The sequence below is a fragment of the Cryptomeria japonica genome, chromosome 9, assembly GCF_030272615.1.
Source record: "Cryptomeria japonica chromosome 9, Sugi_1.0, whole genome shotgun sequence".
In the NCBI taxonomy this organism is placed as follows: domain Eukaryota; kingdom Viridiplantae; phylum Streptophyta; class Pinopsida; order Cupressales; family Cupressaceae; genus Cryptomeria; species Cryptomeria japonica.
The window spans coordinates 723,073,749-723,096,690 of NC_081413.1; the positions used below are offsets into that span (position 1 = coordinate 723,073,749).

A 22,942-nucleotide genomic window follows, 5' to 3' on the forward strand; every position below is an offset into this window, starting at 1 on the left:
GACTATGCAAAGACTTAGGATGATAATGAGGACGTAAGTGGGACTATGTAAAGACTTAGGACTTCCTAGGGTCAAAAGTATGTTGAACTTTTTAAGTTTTTGGTTTCAAAATGGACTTTGTTTTCTGTAACTTCGTGTGTATGACAAGTTTTTGTAGTTTTCCAAATCTGAGAACAATTTCTTGGAGGTATGTGTTTACTCCAACAATAATAATAATAACTCTAATTGAAGTCTCAACCCAAAGTTTGGACATTCATCTGGTAAAGTTACTATTTTCATGGCTAGTGCTCATTTAGTTATCAACCCAGGGACGTAGTACTTGAAATGGGTCTGCACTATATATGCACTAAGTTTCTTCAATGGCTATTCTGCATTACTGCAACAACTAACATTATGCGAAAAGGAAAGGCAAGAATGGAAATTATGAAAGGCTATAGGAAAAACTTATAAAAATAATGCTGGAAAGATTTAATATAGATAACAAAAATTACTCTATTCTGGCTTGGCTGCAGGAATAGTCAGTGGATCTATTTCCAGTGGCTGCAGGAACAGTCAAAGCAAGAACTTCTACTACAACTAAAGAAAAAATAATTTCAATGAGCACACACAAGATCACTCACCAAGTGGGCCCCCTTGGATGAGTGATATCAAGCTTCCAGAAAACTAGCTTTAACGGATCAGAACAACATAATTTTTATCATTGCTTCTTGAAAGTGATTACATATTTTGAAAAGAAACTTAAGAATGCTTATTAAAAATCCTCTTCTCTATTCCTTTCTCTTCTGTCTAACCTCCAAGAAAAAGGAAGAGATTATTAATAAAGAGAAGATCAACTACAATAGACAACACAAATCACGCCCAGAAGAAGAGGTGGATGATTGATTGATAAAGAAGATAACTAGAGCTTGGTTGCAGGAAACGTGGATCTAAACCGAACCACAGTCTTTGCATGTCGTGGCAGTGTTTTGCAAATTCAATGCCCACTAAAGTTAGACTTTAGTAGTGTTGCTTGGCTACTCCGCCTATGTCGTACCTTGCGCTCGCTCAACTCCTCTTCAGTTTGATCTTCAGTTATCTCTTACGTGATCTTTCCTTCTTCAGGCGCGAAAGGAGCCTATCCACCGCGACATCATTTATTACCTGCACTACAACAAAAACAACATACAAGGACATACATACACATTTTATTTAATTAACACATCTATTAATTCACATATAATATAACCCTAAAAAATCCACATAACAACAAGAACAAATCACATGGCTGTAGGAATAAATGGCATGGCTATAGGAATAGATCGGCAAAGTTCAAACATGATTTCATAAGTTCAGGTTTAACACATGGAATACATATAGTCAATTTACAATACATCACTACTACTATGCAAACCAACATATGTCAAAAACCTAAGAGTTTTGATGATAAAAACATGACAAAGTCTCAACTTATCAGTATGTATAGTTGACTGATTCAATTTTCATACAATCTCAGAAAATTCATAGATACGTAGGATAGGGCCTGAAATAGCCCAAATGACTGACTCAATACTAGTCTAACACAATGATACATAAAAAATCACGGAATACAATCTTAGGCTGGAAAGTGGACACCATTCAATGAGGCCCTTACGAAATACGCAGACAAAACGAACAGATAGAGAGTCTGGCAGCACTGGCTCCACTCCACGACACACACTTCTCGGGCATGCCAGTCTCTCTTACCCCAAAGATCCGAAGATCTTATAGCCGAGGGATTTTTGTATCATAGTGTAAGGTACATGAAAATTTTCTATGGGGTACGATCCACAATCCTGGAATCATTGAATGTAGGATTTTTGGCAACTAAATTGGTTCGTAGTATTAGGTTTCGAGGGATCCTGATCCAATGATGGATTCTCAGAGCAAGCCACTTAAGACTTTAATTGAGCTTATCGGTGCAGGGAAGGCCCCCACATATGTCAAATTCACTCAATAATCTAGCCGCCTGACTAGTATGCTTATATAGAAGATCGAAAAACCTGCTCGAGAGTACACTGGGAGAGATGATATCCCCAACGCATCCCAATTCGAAGTACCTCTGTGGGGTGATGAAATCCCCAGTCAAAGATACCCCTCACTATGTAGAATAAAATAAAAATTGGATGTCGTTGTCACCTCTTTCCTTTCTCCCAAGACCCCGTAGGTGGGTGGAAAGTTAGTTAATGCAACAATAGGTCCACCCCAAACACGATAAAAATTCTTTACCTTAAGAAAAAGAAATATGATTTAATCTAATGCAGCCTGATTCACGTTCATTTTATAGCCCAAATTTAGGTGTTGAATATGCATGTGCATGTCCATTTTAAACACCAAATCGAAATATGAAGGCATACATGTCAATTTTAACCATTTATTGATTTTAAGCACTAGATACATGCATGTCAATTTTAGCCCATGTTTATTTTAAGCATCAAACAACGAAGTGTTAGATTATCCATGCATGTCCATTTTAACTGTTGTTGATTTTAAGCACCAAAAGATGAAGTGTTAGATGATGCATGCAAAAATACTAATCTAATCCTTTCTATAAATCTGCCATAGGCTGTAAACAAGAGATTAGTAGTAAAATCAAACCAACAGAAAACAAAAACTCAAAACTTGATAGAAGCGAATGTGTAACAATACTTGTGCGATTGCGTGATACATACAAATTGAATGCGTGAATCTGACAGAGCGTATGCGTAATTCTGATAGACCAAGTGCGTGATGATAACAGATCGATTGTGTAGCACTAATAGGTCGATTGCATGACAGACAGGCAAACAACAAAAAAATTAAAAATAAAAATAAAAATAAAAGAAAACTAAACCCGATCAGAAACCTGCAAAACCAATTGTGAGGCCCTAGCCAAATCTCTCATCATCCATTCAATATTGATTAGATCATATTTAACTTGATAAGAAAGAACTAAGCTGTTATATCTATCAAAGGCTAGTTGATCTTTTGAATCTTGTATCTGCTTTTCTGCCTGGAGAACCTTTTGATAGTGTTTGGCTTCTCTTCTTTGTTGTTTCGTCCTTCTTGCACTTGAAATCCTGAACTGTACTTTTCTTGCCATAAACTGTTATAATGAAATCATCAAATAGAAGTAATCTGTTTCCAGATTAACCCAATTTTGGACAAGAATTGGACATATCAAATAATAGACAGAATAAAAAATTAGACAGCAATTTTCCCCGCAAATGCGTGATCTGGACAGGGCGATTGTGTAACCCTATCAGAGCAAATGCGTAACCCCGAGGGGTCGAATGCATATCTCTATCTATGCGATTGTGTGACGATGTAAGCGCGATTGGGTGACGGAAAATCATGTCTCGAAATTCATGCAACCTGCAAAAAAATGAAAAAATTCGTAAGATTTGCAAAAATCACACAAAAAAGAAAGAAAGTTAATTAGCTGTTGTTTCACGTCGGGTTCACCAAAATGTCGTCTGTAAAATTCATCTTAATAACAATATATCAATTAAAAATCAAAGGGAAATCACAAATCCCTATCTAATCAAAGGATTCTAACAAACAAACAATGAAATAACACAATCAAGCAAAATAGGAATTATAAAGGAAATCAATTAAAAACTCCCTATTTCATGACTGCATATAACTTCCATTGCTCTTCTCTTCTCTGTGGTATGATGGCTCTCAGATATTGCGCTGGTAACCTGCAAGTGACACAAAGATTCGAAGTTCGTGATTATTGAAAATGGAAATTGAATGCTCAATTTATAGATTTTTGGATGAGATTGATTGAAAAGTGGAACAGATTAATCAAGAGGTGGAACTCAAGTGAGCTCAAATGAAAATTGATAGTTGAACTACTGATTGTAGGAGTGAAACAAAATATATTGAATAGATTAATTGAGTCAACTGATTGAGAAAAAGCTGACTGAAGGAAGAAAAAGAATGGTTGGAGGAAATTAAGAGGATGACAAAGAAAGCTTAATTTAGAAAAAGCTAACTGAAAGATGGAAATAGAGATTGGAGATATAAATGATTTAATTAATTAATCGATTTAATTAATTAATTTAGCATGCGCTTGCACTTTGACTTAGATTTTCAATTTAATCTTTGCATGGAATTTATTCAAATAATTGAATTTATTTAATTCAATTTAGCATTTGAATATATTTAGAACTTGACTTTGATTTTCAATTTGGTTTTTGAAATCATGCACATGTATTTGAATTTAGAAGAAATAAGAAATTAAATGAAATTAGAATTTGAAAAACTAGAAGAAATAATTAGTTAATTAAATAATTTAAAGAAACTATTTAATTATTTAGAAATGGAATTTAATTAAATAATAAAGATTATTTAAATTAAAGGAATTAAATCACAATTAATTAAATAATAAATATTTAATTAATATTTAGAAAAGGGTTGAATGACTAAATGATTAGAGGTAGAAATTGAGAAATAATTTATTTAAATAATAAAGATTATTTAAATTGGGGAATTAATAATCACAATTAATTAAATAAGAAATATTTAATTAATATTTAGAAAATGGTTAAAATGATTAAATGATGATAGAATAGGAAATAGAATAATTAGTAAGATGATGAGGAAATATGAATTTAGAAGAATAAGATTAATTAAATTAATTAAATAATAAAGAATTATTTAATCAATTAGAGGAATAATTAGTACATGATCAATGAGACATTTTTTAGGTGTCTACACTTTACATAATCTATCAAAATCATTAGAGCAAAATTCATCGCCATTATCAATCTTCAAACATTTAAATTTCTTTCTAGTCTACAACTCAACTGTTGCTTTAAATTCTTTAAATCGATTGAAAACTAAAGATTTACTCTTTAAAATATCCACCCATGTTCTACTAAAATCATCAATAAATAAAACATAATATGTGGATTTTCCAATCAAAGGAACATCTATAAGACCAAACACATTAGAATTAAAAGATCCAAAACACCATAAGATTTATGAGAACTCGAGTAGAACTAAACACAATTTTATTTTCCATAAATACAATGTTCACAGAAATCAAAGTCAAGATTACGATCATTCAAACCTTCAATAAGGTTTTTATTTTTCAAGGTCTTTAGACCCTTTTATCTAATATGACCAAGTCTCTAGTTCCATAATATAGTCTTCTCTGTGGGTAAGTTTGGTTTAGAAGAAAGAGCACCATTAGGTACCCAAAATCCATGTCCATCCGTTGAAGGTGAAACCCTTAAGTCTTCCGACAAAGTACCATAGATTTACTTTTTTACAAAAGTGCTATTGCACTTAATAGTGTATGCCTCTATCATATACAGAGTGCTAAATCTGACACCTCTAGCAATCACCATAGCACTCTTAATCATTTTACATCCTGCATCAGAAAAGACTACCTGTACACCCACATCTATCAATTTGCTCACACATAATAAATTTTGTTTTAATCCAGGGATACACAACACACTGTTAATCCTTTTTATTCTACCATCAGGAAACCTTATTCTAACCTTATCCTGACTGACAATGTCTAAATGTGAACCCTCACCCAAGTACACCTTATCTCCATTAAATTATTCATATTCAAAAAACCAATTTTTATTGGAAGTTGTATAAAAAGATGCACCCGAGTCAATTAACAATGCATTATTACCTATATGAGTAGCCAAAGTTGCAATGAATATATCACCATCTTCCTTCTCAAACTCAGAATCAGAATCAAACTTCTTCTTTTTCTTCTTCTTTTCTTTTTTGCATTCCTTACAGATGTGACCTAATTTATCGCAATTCTAACATATGACTTTGGACTTTCCAAGAGATTTTGATCTCCCTCTAGATTTGGACTTATTACGCTTCTTATTCTTCTTTACTTTTCCCTTAGGTCTTCCATGGATAGTTAGGGATTCCTTTGAATTGATGGATACCTTCCTCCCCATCTCTTCACCAAGTAGGGCACCCACCACATCTTCAAACTTCAAAACAAGAGAAGTACTTTTGATAGCGATAACAAGAGAATCCCAAGAATCGTGCAATGAACAAAGCAAGATCTGGAATTTCTCCTCTTCATCCATCTTAACACCAAAAGATAACAATTGAGCCACCAACATATTAAATGATTCCATGTGGTCTGCAATTCATCCACCCTCTTCCATCTTCAAGGAATACATTTTTTTCCTCAAGAAAATCTGATTTAGTGAAGATTTCGCTTGATACATCTCACCAAGCTGAGTCCATAACTTCTTTGTAGAGATCTCCTCATGGACATTGATTAGAATAGAGTTTTCCAAACATAATCTAATTAGACCATTAACTCTTTGGTCCATGACATCATACTAAGCATTTGCAGTAGGATCTGTAGGTCTTGAGACATTCACATCAACAACATCCCATAGATCTCGATCTATTAGCAAATCTTCCATCTTCAACTTTCACATCTCAAAATTACTTCCATTAAATTTCTCAACCTCTATTCTCCCTGATGAACCTACCATCTAAAAATTCCTACAACAAGATCAAAAACTCCCACTCAAATATAGATTAGTTCAAAAAACCCAACAACCCACAACTAAAACCAAAGGTGATTAGGCTCTGATACCACTTGTAAGGAAGTTAAGTAGCAGAACAACTTCCTACACTAACCTTGAGAGGAGGGTAATGTAAAATATTTTACAGATCGTTAAAACAGTTACAAAAACTTAACATAAATAGACATATAACATGCATACCACAACACATTGATTTACGTGGGGAAAACCCTTTCGAGAGAAAAACCCCACACTCCAAAAACAACTTAATATATTATTCAGCAATCAAAAATAGATTACAATATACTTGCAGAGAAAGCTCTTCATAGGAGTACTAGTAATCAGAGATTTAGAGGTAACTCAATAGCCATAAGACTCTTACGCACAACCTCTATCTCACAGACCTCATATATAGGAGATACAATACAAGAAATCATCAAACGGTATTACAAAACCATGGGTTAAAACCACCCAATAAAGTAGAGCCAACCTTATCTCCAATCTAGATACCCTATGACTTGTTAAAACACACATCAATATGTGTCCCTTCCTTTTACAACTCATTTATGTGTTCGATGCATTTTATATTTCCTATTTCAGGAGTCCAAACTTCCGAAGGCCATAACTTGTGAACCGTGTATTTGATTGACGAACCGTTTGAAGAATCGGAAAGCTCGCGAAGTGCTCTATCACCTCGTACATGACTACACAATTTACACCTATTTTTTAGGGTGTTTCAGAGCCTCTAAAGTGCTTAAAATTAAATTTAAACCTATCATCGCACCCCTCAAAAACAAAAGCTTTAATATCTTCAAAACTAGCTGTGATCTTGCGACAAGAATTTACCGGTATGGTTATCTGGCCAACCAGAAGCTTCAAGGAGAATTTTGCACCATTTTGTGCTGAAACAAAAACTTACTATAAATAGTAACCTCTTGTAAATGCAAGTTTGAGACACCATTTTCCCTACAATATGGATCCAAATTTGAAATCTGAATGTCACCTTTGGACCCTCAATAATTGTGGCCTTGTTGTTAGTCTCTCCTAAATAGTTGTTTCTGACAAGGTATAAGATGCAAATAAATGTGACTCCCTTTATTGTTGGAAAGTCCTAGTGAGAAAACTAATGGTTAATCTAGCAATTCAAGTGATCAAGATCTGTCAAGATGAGATGTTTGAACCTATCATCAAGCATACATCAATATGATATCAAGTACTATTTGTTTCTTATTGTTTTTGTACATAAGAATCATGGAAAACATCAAATCCATCAATTAGGTAACCACAAACCCTAATAAGATAAGAAATTAATCCTAATACACTCCATAGAAGCATGAAGACAAGATTCAAAAGAAATTAAATGCAAACCATAATGTTGAATCTCCTCCATGTGATTCCATTTTTATTCTTTCTCCTCCAAATTATGTTGGTGTCACCTACAAATGCAAAAGATTAGCAAGAAAGATGATTGCAAGTGATGGATTCAAAAATTGCAACATGTGGGTACTCAAATTGTGGTTGTTCAAATGATTAAAAAAGAGAAGCTCAATTTTATAGAAAAATTATCTCCAAAACTGGTGAGCATTTGAAAAGGGCAACAAATTGGAAATTTAGCATAATTATGATAAATTATGACAAATTATGATAAATTGAATGACAAATTTCATGACAAGTTGCTACGTGAGAATATGACAAATTGAGATCAATTTGTGCTCATCAAATTATGACATGATTGAGGGAAAATAGCCCTTTGATTTATGACAAATTGAGAGCAATAATTTCTCATCAATTATTACACGATCGAGAGATAAAATAGCCTCGAATTATATGATTGAGCACAAAAAGAGGGGCTAATTAGGAGGAGAAATTAGTGGGAAAAGTTAGGAGGGAAAATTAAAAGAAATTTGAAATTCAAAAAATTAGCTAATTAGGTGGAAATTGGAGAATTAGGAAATAGGAATTAGAAATGAAGAAAATTAGGTGAGATTAATTAATAAATTCTCATTCATAATTAACTCACAAAGAAGACATAATTAGCCAATTAAATGAGACATTTAATTGTGACAAGAGGGACCTAAGATAAATGGAATTAATCCATTTAACCTAAAGAGACAAGCTAGAAGGATTAAATGATTAAATCATTAAACCCTAGAAGAAAGATTAGAAATGAAAGGATGACAATTAGGTCATGACAGGATTGAATGATTGACGCAATTGATTCAAGGTCGATTCGATCATGATTAAATGATGAGAAGTGATAATTGATAAAGCGTCGACATTGGTTGACAAGAATCAATGACAAATTGATCAAAAATTAACAAAAGGACCAAGTTGATAGATGACAAGCGACGAAGGATTAATGACTAATCAATCGAAAATTGGCAAAGATTTGATTATTGATTAAGATCGATGACAAATCAATCAAAGATTGATAAAAGGTTAGTTTGATAAAGGTCGAATGACATGATACTGAGATTGACGAAGACTGATGATGAATCGAAAGCAAATTAACAAGATTGACAAATAATTGACAAAAAAAGAATCCAAAGTGATGATTGAAAAAGGATGATAATTGATCAAAGATTGATAAAATGGCCGACTTGGTGAAGGTTGCATGACAAAAGCCCAATGCTAAATTGGTTGCAAATTGATAAGGAATTGACAAATTGGTGACATAAGATGATTCAGAATGACTATGGATGATCAAAGATTGATTGAAATTGATAAAGACCAAGGAAAAAACCCTAATTCAGCATCGAGAAGGGTTGACGATGCCCCATTGACAAGATTGTATTGACAACGATAAAGAATGAGGACAAAACCCTAATTCGACATTGATTAGGATTGACGATGTCCAATTGACAAGACAAAACGATTGATAACAACCAAAGATTGAAAGTTATGATGATATCGACAAGACCTAATTGAAAACACGAGAAACACAATCGAAAGAGGAAGAAAGCACAAAAGGATTACAAAATATTGATAAATGATAAAGATCAAGTGCATGACATAGAATAAATTTTAATTGATGTGAAAACCCTAAAATAAGGTCACGCGAAGATGTTAGAGTACGACACCACAAGCGTTGACCATTTTTAGACACCTACAATTTTTAGTTATCAATATGCACTAACATCTTGTAGGACTTCATGAGACTAATTAATTATCATCTTACATGAGATTAAAGAAAGGGTTTCTTTCCTAAGGTAATCATTGTGGTTTATCTTATTTTTTTTCCTCCTCTCCCTCGAGAGCACATAATTGGTATGATCATCATCATTGTTGCTACAAAGGTAGGATCACCAACACATGTTTTGACTAAGGCAATCCCCTATACAACACAAAATATTACCCTCTTTCATGTGTGCAAGTGAAGATCCAAAGGTTTCAAACTATGACAATGGTACAAAAAAATAGAGCAGAATGTTACACTTAGTTCCAGACTTCAAATAGCCTAAAACCCTAAGACTATAGTGCCCAATGCTAGTTTCTATCTAAGTTGTCTCCTATTTTTTAGGACAATTGCCAAGATTCATGCTCAATTCATCTCCTACATTAGCTTCTGTCTACACAATAATTGGACACAAGCACCCAATGACTTTGTCTTCTCCAATCAATTCCATATTTTAGTCACAAGTTTCTCTTTGCACTTCATTTCTAAATCTACTTCCCCCTTCTAAACTTCTATTATGTATTCCAGACATCCTATTAATCTTGTTCAAATTAGCCTTCTTTAGCCTATTTCATTGCAAATATTCAACCAATCCCTATTATTAACAACATATAACAAAAACGTTGTGGATCTAGGATAGCTTGGCTCTCCCTTCAGGATTGTAGTCAAGCTGATTCAAACCTTTTCTGATGATGTCGCCCATGTGAAAAGGATTGATTCTAAGTAATACACATGTTAGTCTAGGATCACTTTTCACCCACATCATTTTGGCGAATCTGACTTAACTTACAATTGCAATCATTTTAATTTGTTTTGTATATATTTTCATATTTGATTAATTAGTTAATTAATTGCACAGTTTCCTTGAGTATCTTGATTGGCATTTATAAACACATTGTGTTTAGTTTAGAAAATAAAACTTTGAAATACTTTCTTCTAAATGTGGCTTTGCATTGCAAAAGGTTTGCAAGGTTATTCCCTGTCACTTTTCTTCCACTCAATAATCCTTTTGTGATCAATTTCTCTCTATTGCTAACCTCATAGAATCTATCCATACTGTAGCCAATGAAATTGCTTCTATTGTGATAGATTCCGCTATGAATTTTCATAAGACCCTTTGGGATTGTGTTGGTGAGAATTGTCATAAAGTTACAAACCATAAAAAGGATATCATTGGGTCTCTCCCCATTTTTTCATTGTTTTCACTTTGAATCAATAGTGGTATTTGTAGTCACCAATTTTTATCCAGCAATACAAATTCCACATCATTTGGTTGACAATTTTGAAACCGAAATTGGTCCACTTTACCTACCATATCCTTTTCAAAGGTCTTCACATTATCAATAGTTTATCCTGTAGGATTATTTGGGAGATCATTTGATTTGGTTATTCATTGCTGCTGCTAGGATATGTTGTTGTCATTGATGTCAATATATTCATGTGATTTATTCCGGTGTGTTTGGGAAATATTTTCTGATCCAGTTTACAGTTCTTTGTTTACCAACTGATATTTATGTCGGTATTCCCTCTGGTATATTCCAATGTGATCAGATCTTGTGCTGAGATTTTGGATTATTGTTTGGGATGATCTTATGTATCTTAATTTTAGATGGTTCATGATTTGGCTAATTGCAAGTTATCTTTCTTCGTGATAGTTGTTGATTGGTTGTGTTCTTGTGCTTTGAGACGTTGACCGATGAAGATTTGAAAAAAGATGATTGTGCAACTGTTCCGGATGACTCTAACATGCTTGATGGTGTTTCCTAGTCATGTCCTATTTTTTTTGGTGATCCACACTGATCGTTGAGCAAAGATTTGGTGATTTCTTTGGACCGGTGATAATTTGTGTTATGTGGTATTTCTGGTGGTGTAGCGTATTGCGGTTGATCTTGGCAGGAGTTTTGGTTGATGTAATTGTTTGGGAATTTGAATTAGGTCCATGCTATGTAATGTAAATCATAATATTACTCCGGTGGTCGATCTTTGTATCGTGTAATGTAATTTTTGTAATTATGAGTTAAGGGTTGAGGGTTTAGTTGACCTTGTTATCGAGGTTGATGATTTGTATATATAGGTGAGATGTTTATGTAATTTTGGTGTCGGTATTATGTTTGCATTATTAGAGAGAGGTAAATGTGTGAACAAGGACATATCATTCAGTGAAGTGTTGTGGCGAGTTTGGTATTGCAGGGCAGACAACTGTGCTTAACCGAAACTGTCATCAGACATTTGTAGATGCTATTATTGTAGTTTATTTCTTTCGGATTGTAGTTCAAATCATTTTTGTAAGTCAATGAGACTTCCCTGAGGGTTGTAGCCTTCTGAGCATATATCTTTTGAGCAGTGAGCTCTAGGCAGTGTGCCTAAATGCATGTGCATTCCCCATTGTAATATTTTCACATACTACTATAGAGTATCATCTTATTGTGGGTAGGTTACCACTGTGGTTTTTCCCTTAACCATGTTTTCCACGTCAAAATCTTGGTGTTATGTGTTGTGCTATTAATTTGCTTATCTATTATTGTTGTGGTTTATCAGTTTATGTTTGGGAAGTTTAATTTGTTGTGCATCTAGTGAAGACTGATTAAGCCCCCCCCCACTCCCCCCCCACCCCACTCAGTCTTCCTTCTTGATTGTTGCTAACATATCCTATTTGGGATTCCTCAACCTCCATTGTCCCTTTTATGAATATCAAGTGTCTCACAAACACCTTTTCTAGCTTTATCTTAGTGCTCATAATGTTTGGACTTGGATTCATGACTTTTTCAAGCCTTCCAGACTATAACTTTTTTTATGGCATATGGTTCTTTTAAGGGATTGGCCTTGTATCCTTCACAAATTTAACCAGATCTAGCATGCATTTTTAGGGTGGAGATTTTATTCAACATATGAAAAGATAAAAAAAAAATGGTTATTTTCGCTAATTGTTTGTAAATCATCGTGTTTCACTTTATATTAAAAAAATTAGTTGTTCTAATGTTTAACTATAGATTTAGGTGCAAGCTAACAAAGTTGCACTTGAGGTGGCCCATTTTTAGGTACTCATCAGCCATTGGCACAATACCCCTTGTGCAACTGTTAGAGTTCCTCCATATCCCTCTTCTTCCAAGGGTAATTGGTCTTCTCATTGACACCTTAATCCTAACACCTAACTCCATAAAAGTTCCCAACAAGAGAAGAACCAAACCTTGAAGAAACCTTCTCAACAAGCAAATCTAGAATCTACAAAAAAATGAGCCTCACCACCCTCAATTGATAACAAAGGAGGAGCCTTAAAGGGGTTCTACATAACTTAAATAGCTTCAAGGCACAATTTTGAAGAGACCAATGATTCCCCATCCCCTCCCACTTGTTGGGAGGAATATTGCACAAAGGGAGGTGTTTAAGGAGCCAACTCCTCATCCAAAGCAACATACACACTAGTTGCAAGATTGACAAAAACTAGAATTGCCCTATAACCTCCTAAACATAATCTATTTGCAATAGTAGGGGACAACTTCGGTGAAGAGCAACTAGTAGTGAAAAACCCTCATTTGAATCCTTGGAACATACCCTTTTTCATAATAGAAAGATTACTAATAGCTCACACATTTATATTATGACATTAATTTCCTTTTATATTTATTTTAAGCTTCATATATTTATTATGACAACATAATCAATCTCAATTCATTAATTTCAAGACAATTTATTTGTTCACTCAAATTTAATTAATTCATCTATAATATTTTAAACATTTATTTCCATACAATTATTACCTTCTTAATAACTTTACACCATCATCATACTTTAATTTACTGTTGAAGAACATTTAAGTTATTGACAGAATTCATATTGTACACATCTTTGTTGAATTTCAAATATTCTTCAATAGGAAAGATCACACTTTAATTCAATTTTACCTTCAATATTTCTTCACTCTTCACTTCTAAGTACTTTAATAATTCTACCATCATATCACAAATATCATGTAAAAGAATTAATCTAAAGAAAATGTCTCATACAAATTCCTCTACAATTCTACTGCAGATCACAAATATCATGTAAAAGATTTAATGTAAAGAAAATGTATAAACCTCTTGCTTTCAGTACAGGTTCCTCTCAATCAGAGAATATGTACCCATCACCCCGCCTCTTGTCAAAGTATTGGTTAATAAAAAGTAAATGCCCTCTGATATTTTATCAGGTAAAATGTCTGGAATGTTGCAGATTTGTGAAGGCACGGAAAGAGAAATGGGATGTTCTTATTCGAAGCGAACTTTCTCCTTTTCCTAGTACAGACAACTCAGAACTTTTTAAAACCAGCTGTAAGTGCATTCTCTTCCTCCTCGTTGGTTCTGGTTTTTGGTGAAAATGCCAATTCTGTGACACTTTTGTATGCAGCTAAAGGGCTTCTGATTCCAAGGCATTTTTCTTTTATCAAGGAATGGAAGAAAAAGGAAAAGAAAAAGAAAAATGCTTCAGGCCGGTAAGCCACCATTTCAGCCTCAAACTAGCCATTTAGCCATTTAGAGATTCAGGCATTTATTGAATTTATTTATGAGATAGGTCAAGCACAAAAAATGTTAACAAATAGGAGAATTTCCTCCATGGACTGAATTTGATTCTCACAGTAGTCTTGCTTCACCCTCAAGTTCCAAAAAGAAAGGAAAAAATCTCCATAATGGGTCCCTGCTAGTAATTTGATTTCGGGAGATTACTGAAGCCCCACCGCCAATAAAAAGTTAAAAAAATATCTCCATTATAAATCCGCTAGGGATTGTGTGGTGTCGGAGGAAATAATAAATAAATTTTAGTGAGGCTTAGCAAATAATTTTCAATTGGGTTACAATTTGTGGTATTGGGTTTTCCATCCTGAAATAGAAGCTCTTTCATTATTGTGTGGTTGCTGAGGAAACGATTAATTTTAGTGAACCCTATCAAATGATTCTCAATTGAATTCCAGATTTTGGCATTGGATTTTGCTTTCCAAACCAGTTGGTTCATTTTCTGCTGAATAGTGTGTGCGCGAAGAGAAATTAATAAGATTTGGTGTTCTTTCTCAATGATAAATTGGGTGGCATTTGTGGGATTGGGTTTTGCCTCCGTTGTGATTTTTCCTGATTGGATATGCTTCTGCTTAGGACAATATGGAGATAGACCTGCAACTGTGAATGCGGGTGCTCTTGTGGCCTATAATTCCACTATTGGGAGAGTGGCCAAAAAGGCCATTGAATTGGCACTGGAAGATGTTAAAAATGACAAAACCCTGCTTAGTGGAACGCAGCTTGTGATCACCATGATGGACTCCAATTGTAGTGCTTTCATTGGCACTTCAGCAGGTATGTTAAGTATCTCTAGCTTAGTTCATTTTAGAATTTTATATTTACAAACTTGGTCTAAAGTTGTTTCTTTTTGTTTAAAGGAATGTGGGGTTCAAAGATATTTTTCTAAATTTTTGTAAGCTAAACTCTTTGCCGATATGAAATGTTATAATTATTGCTTCAAAAAGAGCTGTAATTACTACTCCTGAATATTACCAGTCTCTCACTTACTCTGTGAAAGCAAAGAAAAATGATTATCATCTCAAAACTACTCTCCTCTCTCCACTTACCCAATTGCAAAAGATAAAAACAAGAGAAGGAAGTGTAAATGAAACAGTGGAAGACAAATGTGCCACAGACACTTTAGCATAAAATTTAGATCTCACATTCCTCCCTGCAGAGAAACAAGAACCTAGAAACTTTTTATTAGTATAGAACAGTTAGCATATCTTTCCATTTTATAAATATAAAATATAAATACTTTAAAATCTGAGAAAAAATAGATAATTTGCCAATGCTGCTTTTATTTTTGATTGACAGCATTATGGGACAAAACATATGTAACATCTAGCTTTAGAAGCTTTTTCATTGGCAGATATAGATTTTGAAAATGATGTTAGGAAAGAGCCAATCGGCTAAAAATAGACCATAAAGTTTTCCATAAACAAGACACGAAGATATATTCAGAAGTCAGTTTCAGCTGGACCACCATGATCTCAAGTCTTCTAGGGTTATCAGAAATTAGAATTTCAAAGGGAGTTTGATATAGGGAGAGGATCTAGTATCTGCACATCCTAACTTTGTGTATAGAAAGTTCATAAATGATACTTCTGATTCTCACAAAATTTGAACATATCTTTATATTTGAGTTAAGAGTTCAAAACTATTGTTTGGGGTTTTGGATATCAATGATGTAACTTAATCAAAAACTAGTGTTTGGTGTTTTGGATATCAATGATGTAGCATAAACAATTATATCTTTAATGTGTTGTCCAAAAGCATTACAAAAAAAGTTAAACCAAAACATGTACACCAAGGCATGCATTATGGATTGTCTTATGTCTCACCATTTGATTGGATGTTTCATTGATCTTATTTGTCAAGGATATGGTTACACATGTATATGTGCATATGTATTTGTTCCTTATTAGTTTTTACTGATATATTATTTTTTAATTACTATAACAGCTATTGGTACATGCTCATTTATTGGATTCTTTCCTTTAATAGATTCGCTTAGGAGCTCTCCATCCAAACATGTTAGAGGAAGTGTACCAGTAGTGGACATAGCTAACTTCGCGCACCAAGAACTCTCAATCCATACATCGGATTTTGAATTTTTTTTTGGTTGTCTCCGCATACGACTTAACTGCTTATAACTAAGGATCTAGCTTTTGGGTAGTAACGATGCACGGTGTGGAAATCGTTCTATGCGAAAAGGTAAAAAAGTGGTCATTTAAAAGTGTCATCCCATACACAAACACCTTTGCACCAATAGTACATAACTCAAAATTTGTTGTTTAGTGGACGAATGCCCCAGTAGTAGATCACCTTTTTTTTACTATAATTAGCCCACTTGTGCACTACTATTGGCCCATTTGTGCAAAATTATCCACTATTGGTACATGTGATATTCATTAATGAATTTTTTGTTATCAATTTTTGGGCTCCTTTACAATCTAGTAACGGTGGGTTGGGTTGACAAAAAGTTGTCCACTATTGGTACCCTTCCCCTAGTCTACCAAATAAGAAAGAAAAATTATTCATCATTTTTCATTAATAAATATATATTATATCATTTTAAAACAAATATATTACATTAGATTTTCTATTATATTATATTTCATTAAATATTTACATTAATAAGTATTTACTATATCATTTTAAAGGAAAAACAAGTCATGCTCTACTGTGTTTATTGAGAAATAAACAAGTTCAATACCAAAGATTGTGAAGATCAATCTCTATCCAATAAACCAATCAAAGGATGAGATATAACACTTGGACAACTACAACATGAAAATCTAAACTTGGATGCAAATCTAAAAATTAAATTGCCTTAATGCGGAAAACCATGCTTAGATCCTCCTTCTTAATGATGTAAAAAATCAGCCTACATATCATGATTAATAATCCCATCTTATGTGAACTTATAATAGAAAAGAATAAAGAATAATATGATCATAAGATAGCAGCAATGAGACACAAATTAGCAACATAAGATCACATAACACAAGATTTACATGGAGAAACCCTTGTAGGAAAAAACTCTACCAAGAAGAGAGGCCAAGTATGCATTATCAACAATAAATGTGATTACAATACACTCACTTCCATTCTCCTCTTTGCCTTCATCATAGAAGCACCTATTAACCTATAAACAACTTCCTTATACCTCCCACTTGTCCTTGTTCCTGCATATTAACTCTACATTCAGTTTTTCTTCATATCATTGTATTTTTTGCATCCAAAGAGATGGAATTATAGAATGACAAGAGCTCCAAAACTACCAATAAATGTGTACAAAGAAGGTTCTTGATTCCAAATGCCCACAACCCTTGGATTACCTCCACAGGAGTTAAAAGGACATCGGTTTTTAGTTCAATACTTTCTCTTCGACATGTGCACCAAATCTTGCAAGATAAACATTACATTAACTATAATAAATGACAAAATACCAAGAGACACTTATTGTCTCTTCCAAGCCCCCACTTGGAGAAGTCCAAAGGTCACTCATTTGCCCACTTCCTAAGTCATTAGTTATCTTATTCTAGGTGTCCGCGTGTGGGGAAAACAATATTAAATAATTGTGTTCATGACCCATCTTTACTGTTGCTAATGGAATCATCACCCTTTATGAATGTATTACAAACAATAATGAGAATAAATATTATGAAATATATTTTTCCAATACATCCTAAGTGCCTTAGGACACTTTCCAAGGATATTAGAACCATGTCATAGCATTTATAAGGTAGATTGCACCTTAATCTTAACAATATTGGTCATTTCCTTTATAAAAGGGGCACAATTATGAACTTTCACCCTACAAAAGAAGTAATGCACATAGAATCTAAAACAAATAACAGAATACAAAAATGCTATGTGGTATTTCACTTGAGAAGACTCTTGTGGATAGAAAATTCAAAACAGTAACCTTTTTCACTATTTCATTAAAAAAAAGTTGTTCACAATACAATAACAAAGTTTACTTACTCAACCCTTAAGCATTTGTAGATAGTAATAGGTACATAAAAAATGGTCCATGAATGCTTTAAAACTATTTTTAAACCATTGTAAAAATAGAAAATCTAATAAAGCACCCCAAAAATTTCTCAACCATTCACAATAAAATAATTATTTTTTCATACTCAACTTTTATGCATGTGTAGATATTAATAGGCACACCAAATGTGATTCATGAACACTTTAAAAGTACTTTAAAATCATGAGTAAAATTCCCATCTAGTCTCCATAGTGGTTGATGAGCACATGGGCAACAAAGCAATCAACACCACCAAAAACAATTGTCAAATTGTTTTCTAAGTCTTGTTTTGGGTTTGTTTGGGCACCTCTTTATTCATCATGGAAGGGTGATGATTTTGTAGCTCTTTTCCAGTTAGTTGTGATAAGAAAGTTAAATTTGGTCTCTACTCTATGGTGGTCGGTTTGTGTTAAGGCGAGAACTTTGGTTCAGGGCATGAACATCCATCAAATCATAAGGATACATAAATTTTGTTAGATGTCATAAGTTGCAACTACCTTGGCAGATATGTTTGCAAAAATGTGAAAGCATGTAGACAATGCCCATGAATTGTTTGATAAACACCTCAAAGAGATGAAGTTCAATAGACAAGAAAGGCACTTGACATGTGAAATCCAAAAGCTTCAGGTTGATGAAGAATCAAGAATTGAAAAGGGCATCACGACACTTGAATATCAGTGGTCAAAACAAAATATATTTATTTTCTCATTATGTAGTTTTGTAATGAAAGTAAGTAAATTATTTTTGTAAACCAAGCATAAAAGAAGTGGTTGTGTGGCTTTCCAGTTGCACTTAGCATAGGGAGGTGAAGAGTCATAAACAAGAATTTCAAGACAAAAATAGATTAAAATAATAAATGTATGCAAAATTGGAGGAGCAACATCAACTAGGAGGAAGTTAAAGGGTTTGAGGCATCAATAGAGGAAGAAGGTGAGTAGAATATTAATTAGTAACCAAATGAAGGTATTGTGTGTGGTGGATAAGAGGAGAAAAACCTTGCCATTGCATATTATTGGAGTTGTGCAAAACATTGCTATGCAAAAACTAATAATTGCAGTTTGAATGCATTTGATTTATGTGTAATAGATTGTAGCATCGTAAATTGTACACCCTTAATTGGGTGGTACAATTTCACACTTAGGTTAGCATTTGCCTTAGTGTGTTTGCATCTTGCATTTCAAATTTCCTTTAATCATTTAATTAATTAATATAATTAAATCTAAAGTCTTCTTTCTTCACTATACACATCATAAAATTGGGCCCTTAACCCTAAGTTTGCCCCTTTTTAGTTTATTTTTCCAATTAATTATTTCATCAAAAGCCCTAATTATGTCCTATTTTGACCTTCAAGGCCTGATTTCACATATCTAGACACCTTGAATTTTCACATACTCCTAGAATTGACTTTAGAATCACAATATCTTACTGTTGGCATTATACACTCAGATGAGAATGGTAGATGTTGTCATTGTTGGCAACAAGCTGGCAACATGGTTCAACAGGGTTTCATAGGTTATACCGGCAACAAACTTCACCTACCAGCATCGACAATCACTACAAGGTTTATTCACACCGGCATCCAGTTTACATCGGCATTAGATCATACCGATAGTCTAAGCCGACTTGGCAATAATACTGTTTTGTAATTGTTAGTGAACAGATTTGTCCTTCAAAGATAACTATACAAATAAACTCAAAATGCCCAGAATGAAGGACAAAAAGTACTAACAGTTGGATAGATTATCATTGAAGTGATAATCTTCCTCTAAATTGAGAGGTACAACTCCCTCTTAGAAGATTTACAAGAAATTAAATTGTTGATATGCTTTTAACCAGAAAGCAATAAAGGAAAATAACATTCATCCATAGCCATGAAAATGAATGCCAAAGACTTACAAAATAGATATAAATGAAGACCATTAAATCAAAGTTTAATTTTCTACACTTATGGATAGCATTTGGACTAAAAACTAAGAGAGAAAGTCGTTGCTCCAATATGGCTTACTTTCAAGCACACAGACTTGTAATAAATCCACATACACAATTGATTATAACAAAAAATACATTAATAAACAACTACAAAGGATCAAAGTCCAGCTATAGCCATGAGAAGAATATCAGCAACACAAAGATTGAAGATATCATCTGCATTCTATTCATGTCTGGAAATCAACTCAAAGATTGATATTTTTTGTACAAAGCATTGCTTAGAAAAGCTTCAACTCCTCCCTTACAAATAAAAATCTACTCTCCCCCACCCACAGGTTGCTGGAAGAAGAGAAAAAGAAGAAGAACCCTTGCTCTTTCAATCCTTTCACAATAAATAGCTACATGAGATCATTATTCGGTTTTATAAACAAATCTTGAAAAACCTTTTCACTTACGCTTTTCACTTTCCCCATTACTCTTTTTTTTATAACATCAAATAATTATAAACATTAGAAATATAATTCTCTAAAGTTTATGATAATATTTGGATAGGTGGCACTTGAATATTTTAACTCAAAATAAAAAATATTCATTATGTTGGGCGAACTGAAAATATTTGTGAGTCAAAATATGTCTCGGTGTGGGGGCCATAACTTTTGTTTTCACACCGTTGGATCTTTCTCAATTTTGGATATGTTGGCTGCAACCTATTCTTCTACATTATGACCAGAGCAATTTTAAAAATAATATCTAAGTAAAAAGATATTAGCTACTGTGTGTGGGTCTATATGACTGTCATAAAATCAGACCTACAGAGCTTGAACCTTGAACTTCATCGAACAGTTTGAATATCACTGAACTGTTTGAACTAGGTTCAAACGGTTCACAGTTTGGAGAAAGAATATATGAAATATCACTTGCGACCGTGAAATAGAGTTGCTGCAAAACACTTAAGTGAACGTTAGCTCGAAAATGTCTTAGACACCACTTAGAACCTGTGGTACCTAAATGAACACTACGAACTCTGTTCAAGATGGTTCAAGGGGTTCATGAGGTTCAAACAACTATTGAAACATAATGCTAAGGATTTAGAAATGATTTACAAGCGGATTAAGGATTGAACCAACACATTTTTAACAAGACAAAGACTCAACTAAAAATTTTGCAAGGCGACTCACTCTTGTTATGAGGGACGAATGACAAGATAACAGTAATGTAAATTATATTTGTGTGGTCGACATGATGTATTGTAAAGACTCATATATCTATGAGATCTTGTAGGTCATTTGAAATGTAAGTAGGTAATGAAATATGTGTATGCAAGCGGTATATGAGATGTTATAGGTTATGATACTGGCTAGTTGTTTATGCACTTTGATGTGTTTATCTTGAGAGCGAATAAGAGCAAAGCAGAGTGAAGACTATTCTATGAAAGTAGAATCAGGCAAAGCTTAAATCGGTACTCAATCCAGCATTGCAGATGCTATTTTGAAGCAGTACATTGTTATTGGATTTAACCATCCAATTGTAGTCAATGGGACTCCATTTTTGTTGTTGGGCAGTGAGCTCTAGGCAGTTGGCCTTCCTGCATGTGCAGGCCCCTATTTACTGAGTAATATTTATTCATATTGGCTAGTGAGTAAATATTGTGGGTCACAAATCCCACTAAGGTTTTTCCCTTACCGGGTTTCTTGGCCAAAATATATATGTTATGGTGTGCATTGATGTTGATTCTTTTGTCTCTGTTTACTGCATTATTATTTGTTTAGTGGTATATTAATTTCAGTTATAAAGTTGCAAATAAGTTTAAATCTTTCATCTATCGGTCAGACACTAATTCACCCCCCTCCCCCCCCCCCCCCCCCTCAATGTCTTTGGGGTTAACCAAGTATCTAACAAATTGCACCAAAGCTTGGTCCTCTATTTGCAGAAGCCTAACAGCTTGAGGAAGATTCTGAAACCGGTACTGATGGAAAGTTTGAGAAGTTGGAAGTGGCTCTTGAAGATTTTGATGCAAAAAAATTGAAGAATATCAGACTAGAAGAAGAACTCAGATCTGCTCAGGAATTCATCAAAGCACTTCAAGAAAACTTGGTCATGGCAAAGAATGAGAGAAAATAACTTCGTGAGCAACTACAAAAACAAGATGATGAAGAAAAAGAAACTCTCAGAGATATTGCAGAGAAACTGAGACAAGAGAACAGTAACATGAAGAATGAGATGCAAGATTTAACCATGAGACTATGTAAGGATATTGAAGATAGAAAGAAGAATGAGGAAGATTTGGTCAGAAGACTTAATGAAAGATTGGATGAATCTCTAAGGCTTAGTTATGATAATGATATGCTTAAAACAGAGTTGATTCAGATGCAACATGACAAAGAGGAACTTATGAGACAAGTTGGCACTTTGGAAAGTGAGTTGGTCGCTACAAATGAATACAAAGACAAATTCAAGAAGAGCTCAGACAAGCTTGATGATATGCTGAAGAGTTAAAGACCTGATGGAGAAATAGTTGGACTTGGATTTGAACATGGAGAAAGTTTTGGAACTGCAAACAATCATGATCGCAGCAAACCGGTATGACAACCTAATGCTTATAAATTCAATGACAAATGTTTTAATTGCAACAAATTTGGTCATAAAGCAAATCAAGGCAGATTTAGGAATAATCAGAATACAAACTCATCCATCGGTCAATGTTCCAAATGCAATAAATATGGTCATAACTCAGACAATTGCAGAA

General features: G+C 33.7%; 1 protein-coding gene across 1 annotated transcript in view; it reads left to right on the forward strand.

Annotated features, from left to right (window-relative positions):
* Positions 1–14,226: 14,226 nt before the first annotated feature.
* LOC131067434 (glutamate receptor 3.4) overlaps positions 14,227–22,942 on the forward strand; it is a 70,242-nt gene continuing 61,526 nt past the window's right edge. Inside the window, exon 1 of the mRNA XM_059211127.1 lies at positions 14,227–15,020. Coding sequence (XP_059067110.1) covers positions 14,744–15,020 — 277 coding nt within the window. The 5' untranslated portion in view covers positions 14,227–14,743. The remainder of the gene's footprint in view (positions 15,021–22,942) is intronic.